Genomic DNA, 20,119 nt, shown 5'->3' with positions numbered 1-20,119 from the left:
AGAGCGCAGGCTCAAGGCCACCTCCCCAGTTAGCAGATAGCAAGGTCGAGATGCATTCCAGGCAGAGCTCTAGCGCTCTAACTGGGACGTGTCGGGAATTCCGCAGTACCTGAGATAGAGAGACGAAAGCGTACTCAGTGAGTTTAGCGTCCAGGAGACCAGGTGTGGAGGTGATGGATTGGAGGTTAGTGAGCAGACGGGTGAGGGCGTGGATCAGCTCCCTCGGAGCGCTTGGGCTCTGCGAGAGAGTGGCCGTGGCTTGTAGGACTTGGACACACGGCTGCTTCAACTGAGAGAGAGAGAGGGGTCAGCGCACGTGGGGAGGTCTGGGCAGACAGCGTACCTGCAGGAAGGTGTGTTGGCGCTCCATGTGACATGGCCAGATGGGCGTCAAGGCCAAGGGGCTGGTAGTGTCGGAGAGTGCGTGTGTTCGGGCTGGGTGTACAGGAGTGGGCGGTCGTGGTGGAGCACGGTCCCGACAGGCGGACGTCAGTCGCGTAGTTAGCGCGTCGCGGCTCAGAAAGTCGGACCACAAGCACGTTGGCCTCAACATCGCCGCCCCATGCCCATCACCGCGCTGCTACTCGACGACCCCACTGCCGCGCGCAACCGCAGCCACAGCCGACACACACTACCTCGTCTCTGCACGCCGCTGCCCACGCGCAGCCACGCGACATGGCACCGCGCAGTAGGCGCAGCGCGGCCGCCGCGCCCGAGGCGGTGCAAGACGAGCAGGAGCAGGAGCAGGAGCAGGAGCAAGAGCTGGAGCTGGAACGCGGCGACGAGGCACGCGAGGGCCTGAAGAAGCTCACGTTCAAGCAACCGCTTGTTGGCCGGCCCGGCAAACAGATTGGCGTCAACGACCTGTTGACGCGACTCAAGGCGCTGCTCGACGAACTGCGCACCATAGACCAGGAAGAGGCACACCGCGACTCGCTCATGCCCGTCGCCGAGTCGCTGGCCCACCACAGCCTCGTGCAGCACAAGGACAACGGCGTCCGCGCGTGGACCCTGTGCTGCATCGTCGACATGCTGAAGCTGTTTGCGCCCGATGCGCCCTACCCGGCCTCGAAGCTCAAGGACATCTTCTCCGTCATCATCCTCAAGCTGCTGCCGCTCCTCGCCGAGCCCGCGCACCCCTACAACAGCCAGCACATGTACATCCTCCGCTCGCTCGCCGAGTGGAAGAGCATCCTCCTCATCAACGAGATCCCGGGCTCCCATCACCTCACCGCCGCCCTCTTCACCACCTGCTTCGACGTCCTGTCTGCCTCGTCCAGCGGCCAAGAGCTGAGCAAGAACGTCGAGCACAACATGACCGAGATCCTCTCCACCATCATAGACGAGGCCCCGGCAGTCACGCACGACGTGGTCGACGTTGTCGTCGCCCAGTTTCTCTGGGCCGATCCCTTCACCCTCGCCGCCTCAGCCAGGGCCAACAAGAGCCTGCACATCGACGCCAAGCAATCAACGCTGCGGCGCAAAGAGGCACCGCCCGCCTACAACATGGCTAAGAATGTCTGCAACGCTTTCCCAGAGAAGATGGCTCGCCTCATCGGCAACTATTTCAGCTCAGTCATTGTCGACTTCACCAACTCGGGGAGCACATACAAGCCCCACTCCAAGGACCAAGCTGCCGACGACCTTCGTCGCGGCCCCTCAGAGGACGATATCAATGAGGCACATAAAGCACACCGGCTATTGCGCGAGCTATGGAAATGCTGTCCTGGCGTGCTTCAGGAGATCGTCCCGCATCTACAGGACGAGCTCGCCACGGAGAATGTGCAGCTCCGTCAGCTTGCTACCGAAACATTCGGCGACATGATATCAGGCATTGGTGCAGCTGGCCCACCTCCTCTGCCCGACATGGACCCGGTGGCCTATCCTTCACAGAGCCTGTCGCGCGCAGACTCGGCGCGACCCTTCGACTATCTCACCACGCCAGTCTCCATCAACTCGTTCCCCACGCAATACCCCGTGGCCTATCATTCTTTCCTCCAGCGTAAGAACGACAAGTCTGCCATCATACGCGCCGCTTGGACCACCGGAATCGGTCGCATATTGATGACATCCGCGGGTGGTATTGGTCTCGATCTCGAAGAAGAACAGAAGCTGCTCAAGTACTTTAGTGAGTGCTTGATTGATAGCGACGAGAAGGTGCGTCTAGCCGCCGTCAAAGCGATTGCGCACTTTGACTTCATCGACATCGTTCGCAAGCTCGGAAGCAACGGCAGTATGGCGGAAGCAGGGTCCATTCTCTCCAATCTTGCCGATCGCGTAAAGGACAAGAAAAACGTCATCCATTCCGAGTCTATGAGACTCCTCGGCAAGATATGGGGTGTAGCTGCTGGTGCCATCGCTGAGGGCGATGACAGCATCAAGGCTCTGCTCGGCCCAATTCCATCCCGTATTCTCGAAGCTTGCTACGTGAACGACCTCGAAATCAACGTGCAGGTCGATCTCGCGCTATACGACTCGCTGCTTCCGCTTGCTTATCCACCCGTTAAAGCAAAAGCACCGCCAGCTGGGAACTCCCAAACCGGAAAAGACAGCCAGACAAACAACGACCCGGGTTACACAGAAGCAGGCCTGGATAAGATGCGAACCGAAAGACTGCTCGTACTCGTCAACGGGCTGGAGGCGAAAGCCAAGAAGGTCTTTTTCGCGAAACAAGGGAACCAGGGTCCCGGTGCTAGGTACATGGAGCACTTTCTAAAACTATGCGAAGACTACAATGGTGGCGTCACAGAAAAGGGTGAGAAGGATGTCAAGACAAATCTGGAGGGCCTCATCACCTACTACGCGAAGACACTTCCCGATCCAACCCGCGTTAGGGACGATTTATGGAAATTTGCCAAAGCCCACGATCGCCGTACCTATGCTCTCATCCGGTTCTGCGTGGATCCAGCGAGTGACTACCGCCGGGTTGTTAGGTCCATCAAGGAGCTAAGAAAGAGGATTGAGGAGGGGCCAGGCTCTTCAGTGCTCGATACCTTGACACCACTTCTCTACCGCGTTAGCCTACTGTGCTACAACAAAAGCCATGTACCAGCTGTCATCGAGTATACTCGCACCAACGACAAGGGCCTTGGTGCCACTGCTCACGAGTTGTTGAAAGAAATCTCCACAAAACACCCCAAGGTTTTCTCCACCCACGTAAAGGATCTCTGTAAAACACTTGAAAGTGAGGCACCTACAGCAACGAAACCCAACCCTCCTGGTGCAGTAGACGATCTCAAAGCCTGTGCTGCATTTGCACAGAAGTTCCCCACGGACATACCAATGAACGGAAAGGACAGCCTAAAGTTGGTACAAAGCTTTCTTAACTTTGCCTTCTACGGTACACCTCCGCAAGCGGCAAAGCATGCAATCACCATCATTATGAACAGTGATGACAAGAAGGAGATGCATGCGAAGGAAATTCTCACGAAGAGCATCAAAGGCTTCCAGTACGCTGGGGCTCACTGGCTTAGCAAATTAGCTGCGCTGAGTCAACTAGTATTACTAGCGCAGCAAGATTGCGAAGATGATATGGATGCCATCGTTGAGATTGCTATCAAGGAGGTTCTCCAGAAACCACATGTGATGCTAGCCGATGCAGATATCGAGTGGATGGATATACCGGATGACGAAATCCAAGGCAGGTCGTGGGCGATCAAGATTCTAGTGAACCGGCTACGCTCCTTGCCGTCTGATGCCAACTTCAACGATGCTGCAGAAGACACGTACAGGCTACTAAACCGCTACGTGAAAGACAGCGGGGAAGGCTCGGCGGATGGCAACACCCCAGCAGGACACAAATCGCGCCAGCGGCTTCTTGCAGCCAATTCCTTACTCAAACTCTCATGCAACAAGCGCCTAGATGCTTTCTTGAGCCCCGCTGACTTTGTTCAACTCGCTCTCATTACGCATGACCCTTGTGCGCAGGTGCGTCAGAGCTTTGCTGACAAGTTGATGAAATATCTTGGTCAGGGCCGGTTGCCGCCACGATTCTATACCATCCTCTTCTTCCTCGCACATGAGCCTGAAAAGACCATCAAGAACAGCACCATGACCTGGATTCGAGCACGCCGCGCTGCTTTTTCTGCACGAAAGGAGACAATATTGGAGACCGTATTCGCTCGGCTATTGAGCTTGCTTGCTCACCACCCCGACTTCGACACAGAAGACGAGACACTAAAGCTTATGGCAGAGTACATCTTGTATTACCTCAAATGTATCGCAACTGAGGAGAACCTGTCGCTTATCTTCCATGTCGCTCAACGCGTCAAGGGCGTAGCAGACGGCATTGCACCATCACGCCAGGCTGATGAGAATCTTTACATCTTGTCAGATCTAGCGCAGGCTCTGATTCGTTCGTGGGAAGAGCAGAACAACTGGACAATGCAATCATGGCCAGGGAAAACGAAATTACCCTCCGGTATCTTCCGGCCTCTTGAGAGTCACGATCGGGCGCAAGAGATTGCCAAGAAGACATGGATTGGGGAAGACCTCGTCGACGAACTTGATGTACTCGTGCGAAAAGCTATTCGAAGCAAGAAGCGCAAGGCCTCAGATGGTATGGAGAAGCCACGTAAGAAGATCAAGGGCGACCGATCTATCAAGAATAAGAAGGCCAAGACTGAGCGACCCGTTAAGACACCGAAGAAGAAGAGGAGAGCTGGTGACGATGATGGTGCGAGCGATGTTGAGGGCGGTGTTCCGCCATCTAGTGGACCACGAAGAAAGAGCGATCGACGGAGCATTGCACACAAGAGCTATGTTGAGGTATCAAGCGATGAAGAAGGCGCAGGAGGTGTTGCTGAAGATATCCAAGAAGAAGCTGAAGAAGAAGCTGAAGAAGAGAGCGATGCATCGGATGCAGAACAAGAAGACAAATCTACTCCTGCTGCGGAAGTAGATGTGGCTATGAACGACGCAGAAGTAGCGGCTGAGAAAGAGCACGGAGATAAAGCAGAAGACTCTGAACTTTCAGACCCAGGATCGTCTTCAGAGCCCGAGCCCGAGCCCGAGCCCGAACCTGCGCCAGCAAAAAGAACACGCGGAAAGGGTGCTGCTAACACGAACGGCGTTAATCCATTACCAGTCATCCAAAAACGCAAAGCTACCAATCTGATCAAAGAAGCCACACCGCCCAAGTCCGCGAGGAGCACGACTAGAACCAAAGCAAACAAAGCCAAGGTCAATGGCGCTGCTGCGACCTCCTCACCCACTTCTGCCACCAATGGTACTGTCCGACGCAGCGGCCGCGCTCGTGGCTGAGGTAGTGAATTATTCTTTCAAAGTTCTTTCGGTTGTTTCGAATACACCTGGGTACAATGTGTATAGTTACCACCACACAATACGGATTAGATTCTTTACATTGTACCGTAGCTTCAGCCTTGTAGGCTTCTTTCCTAAGAGTCAGTTAAGGGTCCCGTTTAGCGGCGTTTTTGAGAAATGGGTGATTTCTTATCCAAGGACAGTTTTGCTCAGGCCGTTCGCGGCGCCTTCCGGCTGCTTTGTCTTTTCATACCTCGTGCATGCCTGTCACTCGCTTTCACCACAACACATGGGAAAGTAAAGTGCGATCCCACGCTGGTCTTTATGCTTTCCATCTTTATCAGAGGAATTCCTATGTTTTTACGTTAGCGATGCGACATGAGCATCTGGAAGTTCGTGCTTAGTGTAGGATAGAACCATGTATACGACTGCTTGTTCAGCCCCAGCGTGCTCCTGTTGCCATGGTCTATCTTCTGGTCTAAACCAAAATTACATCGAAACGATCTTGAGATTCATCACCATGTGATTTGCTCCAAGTACCCAGAATGGTCGCATTCGCTACAAGAGTATGTTGGACCTGCAGGACCTGATTGTTGAGGTTTACTGGCCCAGTAGCAACATCGCAATTTATGGATCTTGACCCCCTTTCCCCGACTTCTAACTGTAATGACAATAAGCCCCTTCGATTGACAGCGTCTCCGTGCATCCAACCAAGACCAAGGGATCGCGTGACTATCCCCAAAGCGCCTAGCAAAGTTCGGATATCTCGCATCGCGATTACGGTATGAGACCCAATTGGGTTGCATGAACCATGTTTTCTTCAAGCTTCGCACTGGATCACTTCACGCGCACAAAAGCCTTCACAGCAAGCGCCTCTCTCAGGGCAGTGCTGACTGAAACCTGCAAATGTCTCTTTGGAGAGGCAAGACAACAATACGACAGGTCTTGCAACAGAATCAACGTCAACACATTCCTCGGGCAACGCCGTCAGATCTCTTTACTCCCACACCATGGAGGCTCGCCAACATGCGGCCGAAGCGGCCGTCTTTGATCAATCCAATTTACTTCAGCGAAAGAAGCTCCTCGTTGTATTTTCGGCCCTTGCGATATCGCATTTCATCTGCTTCGTCGACCAAACTGGTATCGGAGTTGCCTTGCCCACGATAGGGCGGGATCTTAATGCTGAAGACACCATCAGTTGGGCTGGCACAAGCGCTCTGATAGCGAATACAATCTTTCAAGTGTTGTATGGGAGGATGAGCGACCTGTTTGGTACGTCCACTAGCCTGTGTAAACCACCAGGAAATGACTTATAATGAATCTAGGTAGAAAATCCGTTCTTCTTTCCGCCCTCGCGCTTCTCACCGTCTCCGACCTTCTCTGTGGCCTCTCGCGCGATGCCACGATGTTGTACGTCTTCCGCGGTCTATCAGGTGTGGCAAATGGCGGTATAGCGTCCCTCTCAGCCATGATCGTCTCCGATATAGTGACCTTGAAAGAACGCGGGAAATGGCAAGGCTTGATAGGCGCATGCGTGGGACTTGGCAACATGACTGGACCTTTCATCGCCGCAGCTTTTGTGCAACATAGTACCTGGAGAGGCTTCTTCTGGTTCGTCAGCCCGATTTCGGCGGCTTGCGGGGTGTTGTGTCTTCTGGTGCTGCCTACACCTAAGGATCAACCGAGAGCGGATATGAAATTGGTTTTGAAAAGGATCGACTATGGAGGCATCCTCTTCGGAAGTGCAGGATTGATACTGCTGCTCATTCCTATTGCAGGTGGCGGCGATTACTTTGCGTGGGCATCTCCAATGGTTGTCTCCATGCTGGCCATTGGAGGATGCTGCATCGCAGCTTTTGTCTACATCGAGCACAGCGTCGCCATACTGCCCATGATGCCACGTGAGTTTTACTTATCCCGCAACCGAACATACTCCAACTGTGGACCATCTCTGATTCGAATAGTATCTCTCTTCAAATCTGGCCCGGTTTCCATCATGCTTCTCCAAAATTTCCTCTTCGGAGTTGTAGCCTACTCGCAAACCTACTATCTACCTCTCTTTTTCCAAAACGCCCGCCTCCTCGCGCCTCTTATGTCAGCCTCCCTAATGCTGCCTATGACCGCCTCACAGATGGTTTCCTCCATCCTATCCGGTCAATACATATCCCGTAGAGAACGCTATGGCGAGGTAATCTGGCTAGGCTTCTTCCTTTGGACATTGGGCGTAGGGTTGACATGCATGTTCAATCTCTCCACGCCAATTTGGGCTATGGTTGTCATACTTGTCGTCCAGGGATTAGGGATTGGTGCCGTTTTTCAGCCCACATTGGTTGCAATACAAGCCCACTGTACTAAAGCCCAGCGTGCAGTCGTCATCTCGAACCGCAACTTCATTCGCAGTCTCGGCGGTGCTGTGGGTCTTGCAATCTCCGCTGCTGCATTGCAAAACTCTTTGCATAGTGCAATGCCAGCAGAATTCCGCTCATTATCGCTCTCTTCATACGACACAGCCGACTTCAACTCCCTGAGCCCACGGCAAATACTGCAGATTCTGCAGGCGTACGCAACAGCGAGTCGGACGGTCTTCATCGTGAATGTACCATTCATGGGATTATGTTTACTTGGGTGCTTCTTCATTGAAGATAGAGGTCTGCAGAGGCCAGATGAAGTTGGAGAAGATGTGCAATTAAAAGAGAGACATGATGGTGGAGGTGGAGAGGTTGAAGTGAGCGGCGACAGAAGAGACCATGGGAACAGGATCAAAGAAGACGTTGTTGTGTTGTCACGGTGACAAATCACCTTGAACACCTTTCAGCGTTAAATTCGAGCGCGAGCGACGTTATGGTCTTACATAAAACTTCGTTCGTCACATACCCCTCCAGCTACTTGCCCTCTCCCACGCGAACGCCGCTTCATAAACACCCACTTCATCCCACCATTTTCCAATGACCTGCATGCTAACCGGTAAAACGACTCCCTTTTCCACTCCAGGGCCTTCCGTGACTGGCAACATACCAATCGGCATCGCCAACACTGGATGCCCACTCTGATTGAACGGCGCCGTGTTGGAAGTCAAGCCGATCTGCTTTCCAATCTGTTCGAGTGGTGTTGCATCAAAGCTCGCATGACTCGTTGCTACATACGGTAGTGTAGGTGTCAACAATATATCGTACTGTGCCAGAGCCGCGTCGTAAGCATCACGAAGCTGTCTTGATAGATTCGTCGCTTTCGCGAGGAGGTTGGGAAATTTTTGTGTAGCGTACAGACCGTTGAGGTAGATGTTCTTCGTAGATGCATATGCTTCGTTCCAGTTGTCCTGGCCCATGGGATGCAGCAATGAGTTCAGCTCGAGCATCTGGTGTCCGCGACGCCCGAACGAGCCTGTGGTTTTCCCGAGAAATCCACCGATTTTCGATATGCCATTCCATATCGCTGCTCCTTTTGAGTGCAGCGGTATCGAGATCTCGGTGACTGTGGCACCAAGGTCTTCGTACTTGGTGACTGCGGTGCGAAAGATTTGGACCACTCGTGGATCCAAGGCTGGTGTAGAGAGCGACTCAGTAATTATAGCGAATTGCTTGCCTTCCAAGGGTCTGTGCATTGGGGTATTCCTGATGGAACTGTAAATAGGTATGTTGGATGGGTGAGGTGCAGCGAAAGAACGATCGTCAATATTGTCCGTTCCGGCAATAGCTTCGAGAAGTACAGCGTTTTCCAGTACTGTCCGTGTCATTGGACCAATGTGATCGTTAGTAGGCTCGTTACTTCCACATCCGGTGTATGGCACAAGGCCAAAGGTAGGCTTTAGGCCAACAATACCACAGTTGGCGGCTGGCACACGGATACTACCACCCTGATCTGCGCCAATTGACCCATCGACCTCGCCCAATGCCACAAGAACAGCTGAGCCGCTTGAGCTTCCTCCAGCGCTATAGCCTTTTGCGAATGGATTTTCCACCACTCCAGTACTCGAAGAGTGGCTTGTTGCAGAATGGCACAAGTTCTCACAGACTGCTTTTCCGAGGATTTCACCGCCAGCTGCTAGGATTCGTGTAGTGACAGCTGCATCAACATTCGGAACATAGCCTTTGACGAAGTTCGTACCCAGTAGCATTGGTACGCCCTTGACGGCAATGTTGTCCTTCAAAGCGAACGTTTTGCCGTAAAGTTTACCGTCGCTCTTAGCTTCCTTGTCAACGATTCTGCACTTCCACGCCCATGCACCATGAGAATTCTCAGATGCTTGCGGGAAATGAACATCTTCTCTGGCAAAGCGTTCCTCATCAACTGGGGGGACATAGTCTATACATCAATGTCAGCTTCCGTCATGACTCGCGACGTGAACCACTATGTCCTACCGTCCATAGCCATTAGTCGTTCACTTGCATCGTGAAATGCGGCAAGTAAGCGTCGATAGTCCTGTTTCTCTTTCTCATCGATGCTGACCCCAAGCTGAGAGCATAGCGCCTGGAGAGTTTCTGTCGTGACAGGGTTGTCATGGCTGGTATCTAGCGAGAAAACCGACATCTCTGGTGAAACCGCAACGCTTTCAAGTAATTAGATCGCGATCGTTTGCCGATGCTACATGTTCGTCATACACTGAATTGCCAGGGGCACTCAGTTATTCATACTGGCAGGCCTGGTGCAGACCCACAGCGGCACTTGTTGATCTGCCATGACTTTAACACCTTGTGACAAATGTTCATTCGTAGCCTACCAGCCACTGATACGTACTTGCCGATATGTTCAGCCGTCTGAATGCTTGCAAGATTGTGTAGTGGAAGCCTCGAAGGAAAGATAGCAGTAAAGCGGGGCAGGCGGAACGCTTATTCCCGAGGTCGATCGTCGGGAGAGTCACTTCCGATCAGCAAACGACGAACAGCGCGCCTTGTACCTGATAACTTTTCTGTGTTGTGATTGGTAAGAAACTGCTGATAAGAAATTGACAGGTGAAAAGGAACGGACTTGACGTGCAGTCAAAAGATTGTTGAGTCGTTCCTGGCTGGCTCAACTGTGGATAGCCTTGCGAATTGTACGTATTGACACTGCTCTAAAATCCTACGCAGGTAGCATGCGTTGAATCTACGTTTACTCTTCCTCTTGTATTGTGTTCGTGACCGTGATATCGAATATCTTTCTGTCATGGTTCACGTCGAAGAGTCTCTTCAACTCCCCAGAGACTTTGAAGGTGCGCTACCACACAATCTGCAGTTCTCCTCATACTGATCACTATTATAGGTTTTGGCGAAGATGGTCATGACGCACAATGGCCAAACGGCGCCCGCATAGCAGTTTCCTTTGTACTCAACTATGAAGAAGGTGGCGAGAGAAACCCCATGGATGGCGATGGCATTAGCGAACCCTACCTGTGGGAGAAAGGCCCTTCGGGCGGTGGCAGGGAACAGCGCCATTTGAACGGCGAGGTAAGTTCTCGCTGTACGAACTGCATTTGAGACATACACTGACTTCGTACGTCACCTCTGCAGCAAGATTACGAATATGGTAGCAGGTGCGGCGCTTGGCGGATACTACGCCTTATGAAGGAGTTCGGCTGGAACATGACCCTGTGGGCCATTGCAGTGGCCATGGAGAGAAATCCTACGTTTGCAAAAGCTTGCGTAAGAGACGGCCATGAAATTGGGGCTCATGGGTATAGATGGCTAGACATATGGGACTATTCACTTGAAGACGATAAGGCGTATATTAAGAAGACATGCAAAGCCTTGGAAGCGGCAACTGGTACGTCCTACCCGATGCCAAACATCTTGTTCAATACTGACGCGCATACAGGCGAATTTCCGGTAGGAGCATACTTCGGCAGAGGCACGCCAAATACAGCCAGCCTGCTCCCAATCATGTGGAAAGAGATGGGTCACAAAATGCTCTACACATCGGAAGTCTATAATGAAGACTCGCCATATTGGATCGATCTTCCCTGGGAGAAGCAACTGCCTGAATCGGAGAAAGAGGGCCTGTTGATGATGCCGTACAACTACGATTGTAAGCCGCATCTCTACATGACAACATGTCCGATTTAATCTAGTAACATGATTTAGGCAACGACGGAAAGTTTCACATGCTCCCTGGTTTCGTAAGCTCAGCAGGTGCAGTGTACGAGCAGTATCTCAAGGATACGTTTGACTGCTTATACAGAGAAGGCGGTAAGATGATGACCATCCCTTTGCATTCTAGAATAGCTGGTAAGCCAGGAAGGTCGGAGAGTCTGAGAAACTTCATGAACTATATTTCAAGGAAGGAACATGTGTGGGTTGCGACACGCAGGGACATTGCGAAACACTATCGCGAGACTTTTCCTTATAAGTCTGGGTCGAAGACTGGTTGTTCATAGATCTCTTCGTACCTATGGATCTGGATCGAAATGATTATTTGGCCACGCGGATCATGGGCTAGAAGGTATAACAGCCCTCCAAACGTACCCAGATCATGCATTTGGGTGCGCCGATTTCTTACTACACGTGCCACCTGGGCAACCTGGCAAATTAGTCGTGGGGACGCCGCATGGTCTTAAAGGACACATGCAGTCGCTAGAATCGAAATCCCAGATGCAGAGAACCTGTCGCATTCGCTGGATATGCCCGTGCCCGTGAAAACCTGTTGAGTCTTTACTCAGGTACACTATCACCTTTTTGGACAGGTCAACGCACTAGCCTCATTCTTGATCTTTTTGCCCGTCGGCTTCTTTCCTCCCGATGCGTTATCGTTTTATTATCGAAGATCTGCCGTTTTCCCAGCATTGCGAAACCTTGCATAGATAGATGGCTGATAGGAATATTTGTCTGCCGCAATGACGAGATGCGCAATTTGTAGAGGCGATCAAGATGTTTATAGCCTGGCAATCACCTCCCGCCGAACAACCGAGGCTCGAATTGGTATTTGCTCAGGCGTGAGTATTCCTGCGCGGTCATGTCTCGCCTTCTGCAACAAGGCAAGGATGTTTTGAGTTCTCCAAAAACTCTCAAAGTCATAGCGCAAGATACCAGCGATCAAGGCGAAGTGCGTTATAACAAAGACCTCCTTCCCAGTCCTCCTGGTAAGCCTTGAAATGCATCTTTCAGCATCTCCAAAAGTTAACACAATGCAGAAGATCGGAGATGGCGCTGGCAACATTACTTCGCATACTATCTGACCATGACATTCAGCCCATCCTCGTACAACCTCGGCGCATCTCTTGTCTCAATCGGTTTACTCTGGTGGCACGGCATGATTGCTGCTATCATCGGCTCCGCCATTCTCACCGTTCTGGTTGTGCTCAATAGTCGCGGCGCTGTCAAGTACTTTCTTGGCTTCCCTGTGTATGTCCGCGCAGCTGCTGGCGTCAGGGGAGCGAGTTTGTACATCGTCGTACGAGCTGTGGTTGCAATCATTTATTTTGCGACGCAGACCTACTATGGAGGCCGTATCACGTCGGTGTTCATGCGGGGTATATTTGGAAAGGGTTACAATGATATACCAAACCGCCTCCCAGAGAGTGCGGGGATCACGAGTAGAGATTTGCTGAGCTTCTTCTTGTTTTGGATGGTAGGTAATGTCCACCTTTCTCTCGTTCAAGTCCAAGGCCGACTGAGTATGCTAAAATTAATAGGTTAGTGATGTCCATGTACGAACTGTATGTGAGACAAATACTGACTTCGAAAACTCATCTTTAGGCGCAACTACCAGTCATGTTCATTCACCCCACGGTACTTCGACACCTCTTTGTTGTCAAAGCTGTCTACACAACGATTGCACTCTTCGGGGTGCTCGCTTGGGTAATCAGTGCCAATGGGGGCAAAATTGGAAGTTTTACGTACACGACCAAGCAGACTCAGCTCTCGGGCTCAGCTCTGATCTGGCCCATAATACAAGCCATCAATTCCGTTATGGGCGCTCTGGCGCCAGTGCTTATCAATCAGCCTGATATAGCGCGATACGGACATTCCTACGGCGATGTGACATGGAGCCAGGGCTTCGGTATTCTTACCAGTAAAGTACTGGTCATGTTCCTGAGTACCGCAACGACTGCAGCCGCTACACAAGTCCTCGGCCAAAGCTATTGGAACGTATGGGATCTCTACGACGCCATCTTGGATCAATATTGGACTGCTGGAGCTAGAGCAGGGATAGTATTTGCGTCTTTCGGTATGATGCTCGCTGTACTTGTCACCAATGCAGGAAGCAACTCGCTTCCCGTTGGTGCCGATCTTACAGGAATCTTCCCTCGATGGTTGACCATTGTGCGGGGCCAGGTACTCTGCGCGATTCTGGCACCCTTACTTGTTCCATGGAAGATTATCGCCTCGGCGACTGCGTTCTTGACGTTCCTCGGAAGTTACACTGTATTTCTGATGCCGATCTGCGCGTGCATGATTGTCGACTACTGGCTCGTTCGAAAGGGTAACTTGCATGTTCCCTCATTGTACACGACTGCATCCGAAAGCCCGTACTCGTACTGCAAAGGCTGGAATATGCGCATGCTGGCTGCGTGGACAGCTGGGGTTGCCTTCACGGTCCATGGCGTCGCGGGGTCTTTGGATGCTGATTCTGTCGCCGAGGCTAGCAAGAATATGTACAAGCTTGGCTTTCTACTATCTCTGTTCATGGGCGGCTTGGTTTATTACAGCTTGTGCCTCATCTGGCCGGTGAAAATGGTGCCTCGAGGGGCAGGGGGAGAGCTGGGGTTTGAAGCGTTGGCAGCGAACGAAGGTTTCTTCGACGACGAGAATGTAGGAACTATCACGGGCGTACGGGAAGGCGAAGAAGTGCATGAGACGCAGCACGGCGCTGCGGATAGCAAAGGGTTTGTCTGTTAATTCCATGACATAGCTGTGAGTAAGCAAGTGTAACGTGACGTGGCGGGGCGTCGTGCATGCAGCCGGAGGTGTGGCTGGTCGACAAGCTTGGACCACGCGCAACGTCACTGCCACTGCCGGGAGAGCGTGGGAGCTTCACCATGTCCAAGGCAAACATCTCAACGTCGACGCTTGGTGCTGCCTGACTCTGCTCGTTGTACCAACAGGCGCTACCATTGTTCCGCCCAGTGAGCGCGACGACTACACCACCACCACCACCACCGCCGACATGTGGGACGACGAGGACAACAATCCGTATGGATCCTTTGCCCGCCATGACTCCAACACGTCCGATATTCCTGGGCTAGCGTCGCCCGCTGCCCGTAAGGCTTCTACCTACTGTCTGAAGCAACCGCCAGCATCACTAGCTGACATGACCAAGTGCCGTACCGCCCCGCGACGCCGCCCTCGGAGGCGTCGTCGCCCGCACAAGAGTCGCCCGAGTATGTCTCTCAGCGCGACATGAGCGACGTCGACTACAACGAGCAGGACCAAGACCACGCAGACCCAAAGGCGCCTAAGAAGGGCGGGTACGATGCGCGCGTGGAACAATGGCTGTACGAGCACCCCGAGCAACTCGTCTTGATCACGAGCGCGGGCAAGGACGGTGTGAACTACATCCAGTACACCATCAACTGCGGTGTATGTTAGCCAGGCTGCTGGGGAGCCGCGCAGCTGACACATGGACAGGGCCTCGAAGTCAAGCGCCGATACTCTGAATTTGCATCCCTGCGCGCCGAACTGGTCAGACTTCACCCCACGCTCATCGTACCTCCCATCCCCGAGAAGCATACCATGGCCGACTACGCCGCCAAGCCGACAAAGGCGAAGGAGGATGCCGGCATAATAGAGCTGCGGAAGCGCATGCTGGCTGTCTTCCTTAACAGGTGTAGGAAGATGCAGGATATACTACAAGATGGCGTCTTCTGGCGGTTCCTCGATCCCTACACAAGTTGGGTAGGCTTCGTTCTCTTGTAGATACCAACCCCTTCAACTGACTTGCTCCTGTAGGCAGACGTACTCAACAGCCCGCCTGTTTCCAATATCCCCAAACAGATCCTCAAAGCACCTCCACTCGATGCCGCGAACCCTTCCCAAGCCCACAGCTACCTTCCAGTCCCCTCGTCTTCCGCCAAATTGAAGTCGGGCGGTACCATATCTAGCTCGGGTACTCCTGTCTCACCAGCCAACAACGCAGCCCTACCTTCAGCAGCCGCGCATACGACACCGGGTCCTGCCATTTTCGGTCGTTTCCCTCCTGAGACGCGCAATATGTCGGAAGAGGAGTTGGATCCATACTTTGTTAGCTTCGAGAACTCGTCCAAAGACCTAGAACACCTGCTGCAAGGACCAATGGAGAAGGTCAACAGACGACTGCTCATGCACCTGGGCAATTGGGGAGAGGACATGGCAGATCTTGGCGCTCGATTCAATGCCTTTTCGCTATCTGAACAGACGCAGTCTCTCGCTGCAGCCATTGAAAAGACGGGACAAGCTGTCGACTCTACGTACATTGCGACGACCGAACTCTCTTCGTCTCTCAGCGCAGGCTTCTCGGAGCCTATGCGTGAGAGCGCGCAATTTGCCGGCATCGTACGTTCTACCTTGAGATATCGAGTGCTCAAGCGGATACAGGAGGACATGACAAAGGACGAACTTGAGAAGAAGCGCAATCTACTCGAATCCCTCGAACGCAGTGAAGCAGAGTCGAAACGATTAGAACAACATCTGAGTGGCGTCGGCCATCAACCTGCCCGAAGTCGCGCTGCTTCCAACAGCTCACACCGAAGCATCGGCGAGGCGGAGCAACCACGTAGATCGGACGAGGATAGGGCGTCGATTGATTCCGACTTCCCACCTACACATGGCGACACACCATCCAGCGCACAGGGCGCACCTGATAATCAGTCACCGCCTAGTAGCCCGCACAAGAAGACTGCAAGTGGGAATTTCGTCACCAACAAGCTGTTTGGGTCCATTACACATGCTTTCAGGGGTATGGCAGACGTAGATCCTGAAAAGACTCGAAGAGATCAGATCGGCAAGACACGGGATAGTATGGTACAGGTAGGCTTAATATGTCATTTGTGAAGACACTTGGAGATACTGACCATTACGCAGCTCGAACAAGCGCTGACTGTGGCCGAGAAAGACACCAAAGACGCAAGTGCGGGTGTGATGAAGGACCTGCGACGATTCCAGAGCGAAAAGGAGGACGATTTACGGCGTTACATGGTATGTCTCGGTCTTTACCTAGTGCTCTTGAAAGCCGCTAAGAACAACTGCAGATGGAGTTCGCTCAATGCCATATCGATTGGGCGAAACGAAACAAGGCGGCTTGGGAAGAAGCTAAAGCCGAAGTTGAGAATATTGCGCCACAGCCCTCAGAAGAATACCCCAGGAGATCTGAGGACTTTGAAGCCCGAGAGCAGTGATGGCGCGTGCCATGTCTGTCTGTGTACACCTGGCGATGCATCCTTTGAGCGATTGCGCACCTGTATTGAATATGGCGAGTAGTAATTCAAAGTATAATAACAGTCGTTTGCTTTACCATGTACAACTACTCAGAACTACAACGTAGCTTCGTCGAACTTCAATCACCAGCTTATTGTGGAAATGTTCCCTTAGATGCGCTCGTTGAGCGTGCTGATAGGAGAGCATTCTGAGATCACTCTACACATATGACAAGGACAGTGATGTCTGAGCATGAGAATGCCAGCTGCCAGGGTGGTTTTATACGACAAGATAGCTCCATGGACGATACTGTGAAACAGAGCTCAACGCAATTCTACATAAGAGAGCTCCAGCAGCCTTAATATCTTCCCCTTTGTTACGCTAACCATCTACACCCTACTTCTAGTCAATGTGTGCTGTTGCTGTCTTACATCGCCTGAAATTTACTTGTCCACGGATCCCCCAATCAGGCCTTCTTGCTCTTCTACACGGCTTCAACAATTGCGAACTCGGCAACGAGATTCAGGGACACAGGTCGCTTCGAACGTTGGATAGTATGCTGCTCATGGATTTGAGGGTTTGGAAAAGGACAGGGATAAGGACTTGGAAGGAAACGCGACAGCGATCATGAGTACGGAAGGCATTAGGGGTAAGGGGTGGAGGAAGGCCAGGGATAAACACGGTTGCTCTGCGAGGATTGGATCAAACAGGACGGGTGATGCGCAGGCAGCGAGGACGACGGTCTGACTGGTGGCTAGTGACTGTGCAAGATATAGAGTAAAGTCATCTCCTCATGGCCGCAAGTCATGACACAGGTTTGATAGTCTCAAAGAGGTCATCTGTATCCGTTCGTAGACACATAGGATTGGCAGTGGCCGGGGTAAACCATGTGGAAATCGGGTGAGTGGCAAAATAGTTGGGGGATCGTAAAGTCCATGATATGCATTGATGGTTAGCAGACAATTGATCTCAAACGCCATCCGTCTTGTCGTTCCCATCCGCAAGAGTTTTACAGGCGCTCGTAGATATACATGCCGATGCCCGCAGAAGCAACTCCGTATCCACCGTGAGGAAGAACCAGGCGAACCAGTAGTTGTAGAGAAACCGCCACTCGACTCCAGCCATGACCTTCGTAGTCATCATCAGTGTGCACCCGCTTATTTCTTGTCCTTCTTCGCACCGCCCTTGGACTTGGCTGTGCCCCGGAACTCCTTCATCCTGTTCTTGCGCTGCTTGCCTGTTGTCCAGTCAGTATGTGTCATGTATCGACATGCAGATCCATCGCCATAATTGCGACACCATGCATAGACGCAGGGAAGACGTACGCTGCTGCCTGCTGGCCTTCTCGACCTTGGTGGCCATGCCGTAGCGTACTAGCCTGTAGCGGGGCTCGAACTTCTTCATGGCTTCGGCGCTGTCATAGATAAGAGCGAAGCCGGTGCTCTTGCCGCCACCAAAGTGTGTCTTGAAACCGAATACGGAGACATCGTCCTTCTTGGCCTTGTACAGCTCACCGAGCTTGCCACGGAGTTCGTCCTTGGAAACGTTTGCGCGGTTGGGGTGAAGGACATCGCTGTAGTATTCCCGTCAGACTCAATCCCCCGCAACTGTGTGCTCGGTGTTTCCTGCACTTACACGACCATCTGACGACGTCCGAGGAGAGGGTTGCGGATGAACTTGCGCGTGCGCAGAGTAACTTGAGAGTCGGCCATGTTGGAAGGATTCGACCTGCAACACGACAATTAGCCGTGAGTCACAAGTACAATAGGGCGGGCTTGGGTCTGCAATGGACGTACTGGACAGAGATCGATCTTGCTGTTGTCGATTACCTGTGGTTAGCTGGCGGCAAGATGGAGATGTCGAATTTGCTGCGTCGTGTCGGCGGTCGGCAGTGCGCCTCGCTTAGTCTGCCAAGGCGCCCCGCTACAAAGTTACGTAAGCAGATGCGTGCTTGGATGTTCTTTCCCCTCGTCAAAATCAGAACATACAGCTAGGCTGCACGACTAGGGAGGCTGAGACACATTGAAATGTTCTAGCTTACGTGCCGAACAAAAACTATTGTCGCTTCCATGGACGCTCCATCCAACCTACCGCAGCTACTTATCTTGCAACGCCAGTATTTCCAGCTGGTCGAACCACACCAATTAAGATGGCCAGATGATGCGATACTAAAAGCGCCAAACGTACAAGTGTGGCTCTTCCACAATCTGTTCGATGCAGCCAATATCACATCACTACCCCCGGACCGCTATCGGTTGAGGATTCTCAAACAACTTGTCGCAAAACTCGAGAGGTCGATCACCGACCCGGAGGAGGATGTATGGTCTCCTATCTCCTCACCATGGCTTTGCCTTCGCTGTAGCCAGCCATCTATCAAGTCATAATAATCATCTTGCAATCGCAAAGATTTCATGCAGCACTTGCTGACCTTTCTCTTCGTCCCAATTATAGGAAATCTCAGATGACATTATGGAAGCGATGACTATTCTGCTTGTTGCTGATCTGCCCTCCGAAGCCGATGCAGCTCAGCAAAAAGCATTCGTGACGTACTCTTACCCCCATCATTCAATCGATGATAGCGTAACGCACGAACGTACGGTAACGCTACTTGAAGCGCGATCCGTCATCTCCTCGTCTGGAACGACTGGTCTCAGAACTTGGGAAGCCGCCTTGCTACTCGGGTCGCATCTCGCGTCCGAGGCTGGCCGACCGTTTGTATCCGGGAAGAGATTGTTTGAACTTGGCGCAGGAACTGGAATGCTGTCCATTCTTTGCGCGAAGCACTTGGGGGCGACCGGCGTGGTTGCCACAGATGGCGACGAGGCTGTTGTCGATGCCATCAGAACAAATCTTTTTCTCAACGGACTTGATGTCGATGACACGTCCCGGATTCAAGTGCGGACAGCCGCGCTGAGGTGGGGCCATCCCATTGACGCAGCGACCTTTCCCGAAGACTATGGCATGAGCGTACCAGATGTTGTAGTGGGAGCAGACGTCGTAAGTCATCGTCATTGCAGTCTCGTGGAGAAGTGGATCTGACAACGTCGCAGACATACGACAAGTCCGTCATTCCGCGATTGGTCTCGACTCTGGGAGAATTCTTCTACTTGAACCCAGCGCTCGAAGCTCTGATATCTGCGACGATTCGCAACGAAGAAACGTTCGAGACCTTTCTGAACGCGTGTAGTGGGTCTCTCCACGTCTTGTTTTCCTGGCCATGTTACGACATCGGGCGAGTTGTTGCTGACTTTTGTGGGGTAGGGCGGAACCGTTTCAGCTTCGAGCAGGTTGATTGCCCACCGGTGCCTGAACACCAACAGAAAGGGCCGTTTTATCCAACTTCGACCCCGATCCAACTGTGGCGTGTCACTAGAGGGCGATACATGGACGATCCGTTTTCTGTTTGAGACCAAGGTGTCGAGAGAGAAAACTCTTGACCGACATATGAAGGTACATAGACGCTGATGGTGGCGGACTGCAGCATAAAGAAAGGTGTGTATTTTGAAGCCTAAGAGATTTTCTGGTGATTCACCATGTTCGAGACGGTGAAGGCC

At 52.3% G+C, this 20,119-nt stretch overlaps 4 protein-coding genes across 4 annotated transcripts; 2 read left to right on the top strand and 2 right to left on the bottom strand.

Moving 5' to 3' along the window:
* Window positions 1-675: 675 nt before the first annotated feature.
* On the top strand, window positions 676-5,262 carry J4E93_001904 (uncharacterized protein; the record flags this gene model as incomplete). Its single annotated transcript, XM_049339852.1, has 1 exon — window positions 676-5,262. The coding sequence occupies one exon, from the start codon at window positions 676-678 to the stop codon at window positions 5,260-5,262; it is 4,587 nt and encodes a 1,528-aa protein (XP_049203809.1).
* A 2,866-nt stretch (window positions 5,263-8,128) lies between these two features.
* Window positions 8,129-9,627, bottom strand: J4E93_001903 (uncharacterized protein; the record flags this gene model as incomplete). The annotated part of the gene is made up of 2 exons (XM_049339851.1): window positions 8,129-9,549; window positions 9,621-9,627. The coding sequence occupies 2 exons, from the start codon at window positions 9,625-9,627 to the stop codon at window positions 8,129-8,131; spliced, it is 1,428 nt and encodes a 475-aa protein (XP_049203808.1).
* Window positions 9,628-14,340: 4,713 nt separating this feature from the next.
* On the top strand, window positions 14,341-16,546 carry J4E93_001902 (uncharacterized protein; the record flags this gene model as incomplete). Its single annotated transcript, XM_049339850.1, has 6 exons — window positions 14,341-14,434; window positions 14,494-14,753; window positions 14,802-15,068; window positions 15,123-16,178; window positions 16,233-16,346; window positions 16,400-16,546. 6 exons carry the CDS (start codon window positions 14,341-14,343, stop codon window positions 16,544-16,546), a joined length of 1,938 nt encoding a protein of 645 aa, XP_049203807.1.
* Window positions 16,547-17,813: 1,267 nt separating this feature from the next.
* On the bottom strand, window positions 17,814-18,208 carry RPS24A (ribosomal protein S24A; the record flags this gene model as incomplete). Its single annotated transcript, XM_049339849.1, has 2 exons — window positions 17,814-18,138; window positions 18,201-18,208. 2 exons carry the CDS (start codon window positions 18,206-18,208, stop codon window positions 17,814-17,816), a joined length of 333 nt encoding a protein of 110 aa, XP_049203806.1.
* Between the last annotated feature and the right edge of the window lie 1,911 nt (window positions 18,209-20,119).

This window comes from Alternaria ventricosa (genome assembly GCF_023758065.1).
Source record: "Alternaria ventricosa strain BMP 2768 chromosome Unknown scaffold_2, whole genome shotgun sequence".
Lineage (NCBI taxonomy): Eukaryota > Fungi > Ascomycota > Dothideomycetes > Pleosporales > Pleosporaceae > Alternaria > Alternaria ventricosa.
This window is presented reverse-complemented; position numbering and strand designations above follow the sequence as displayed.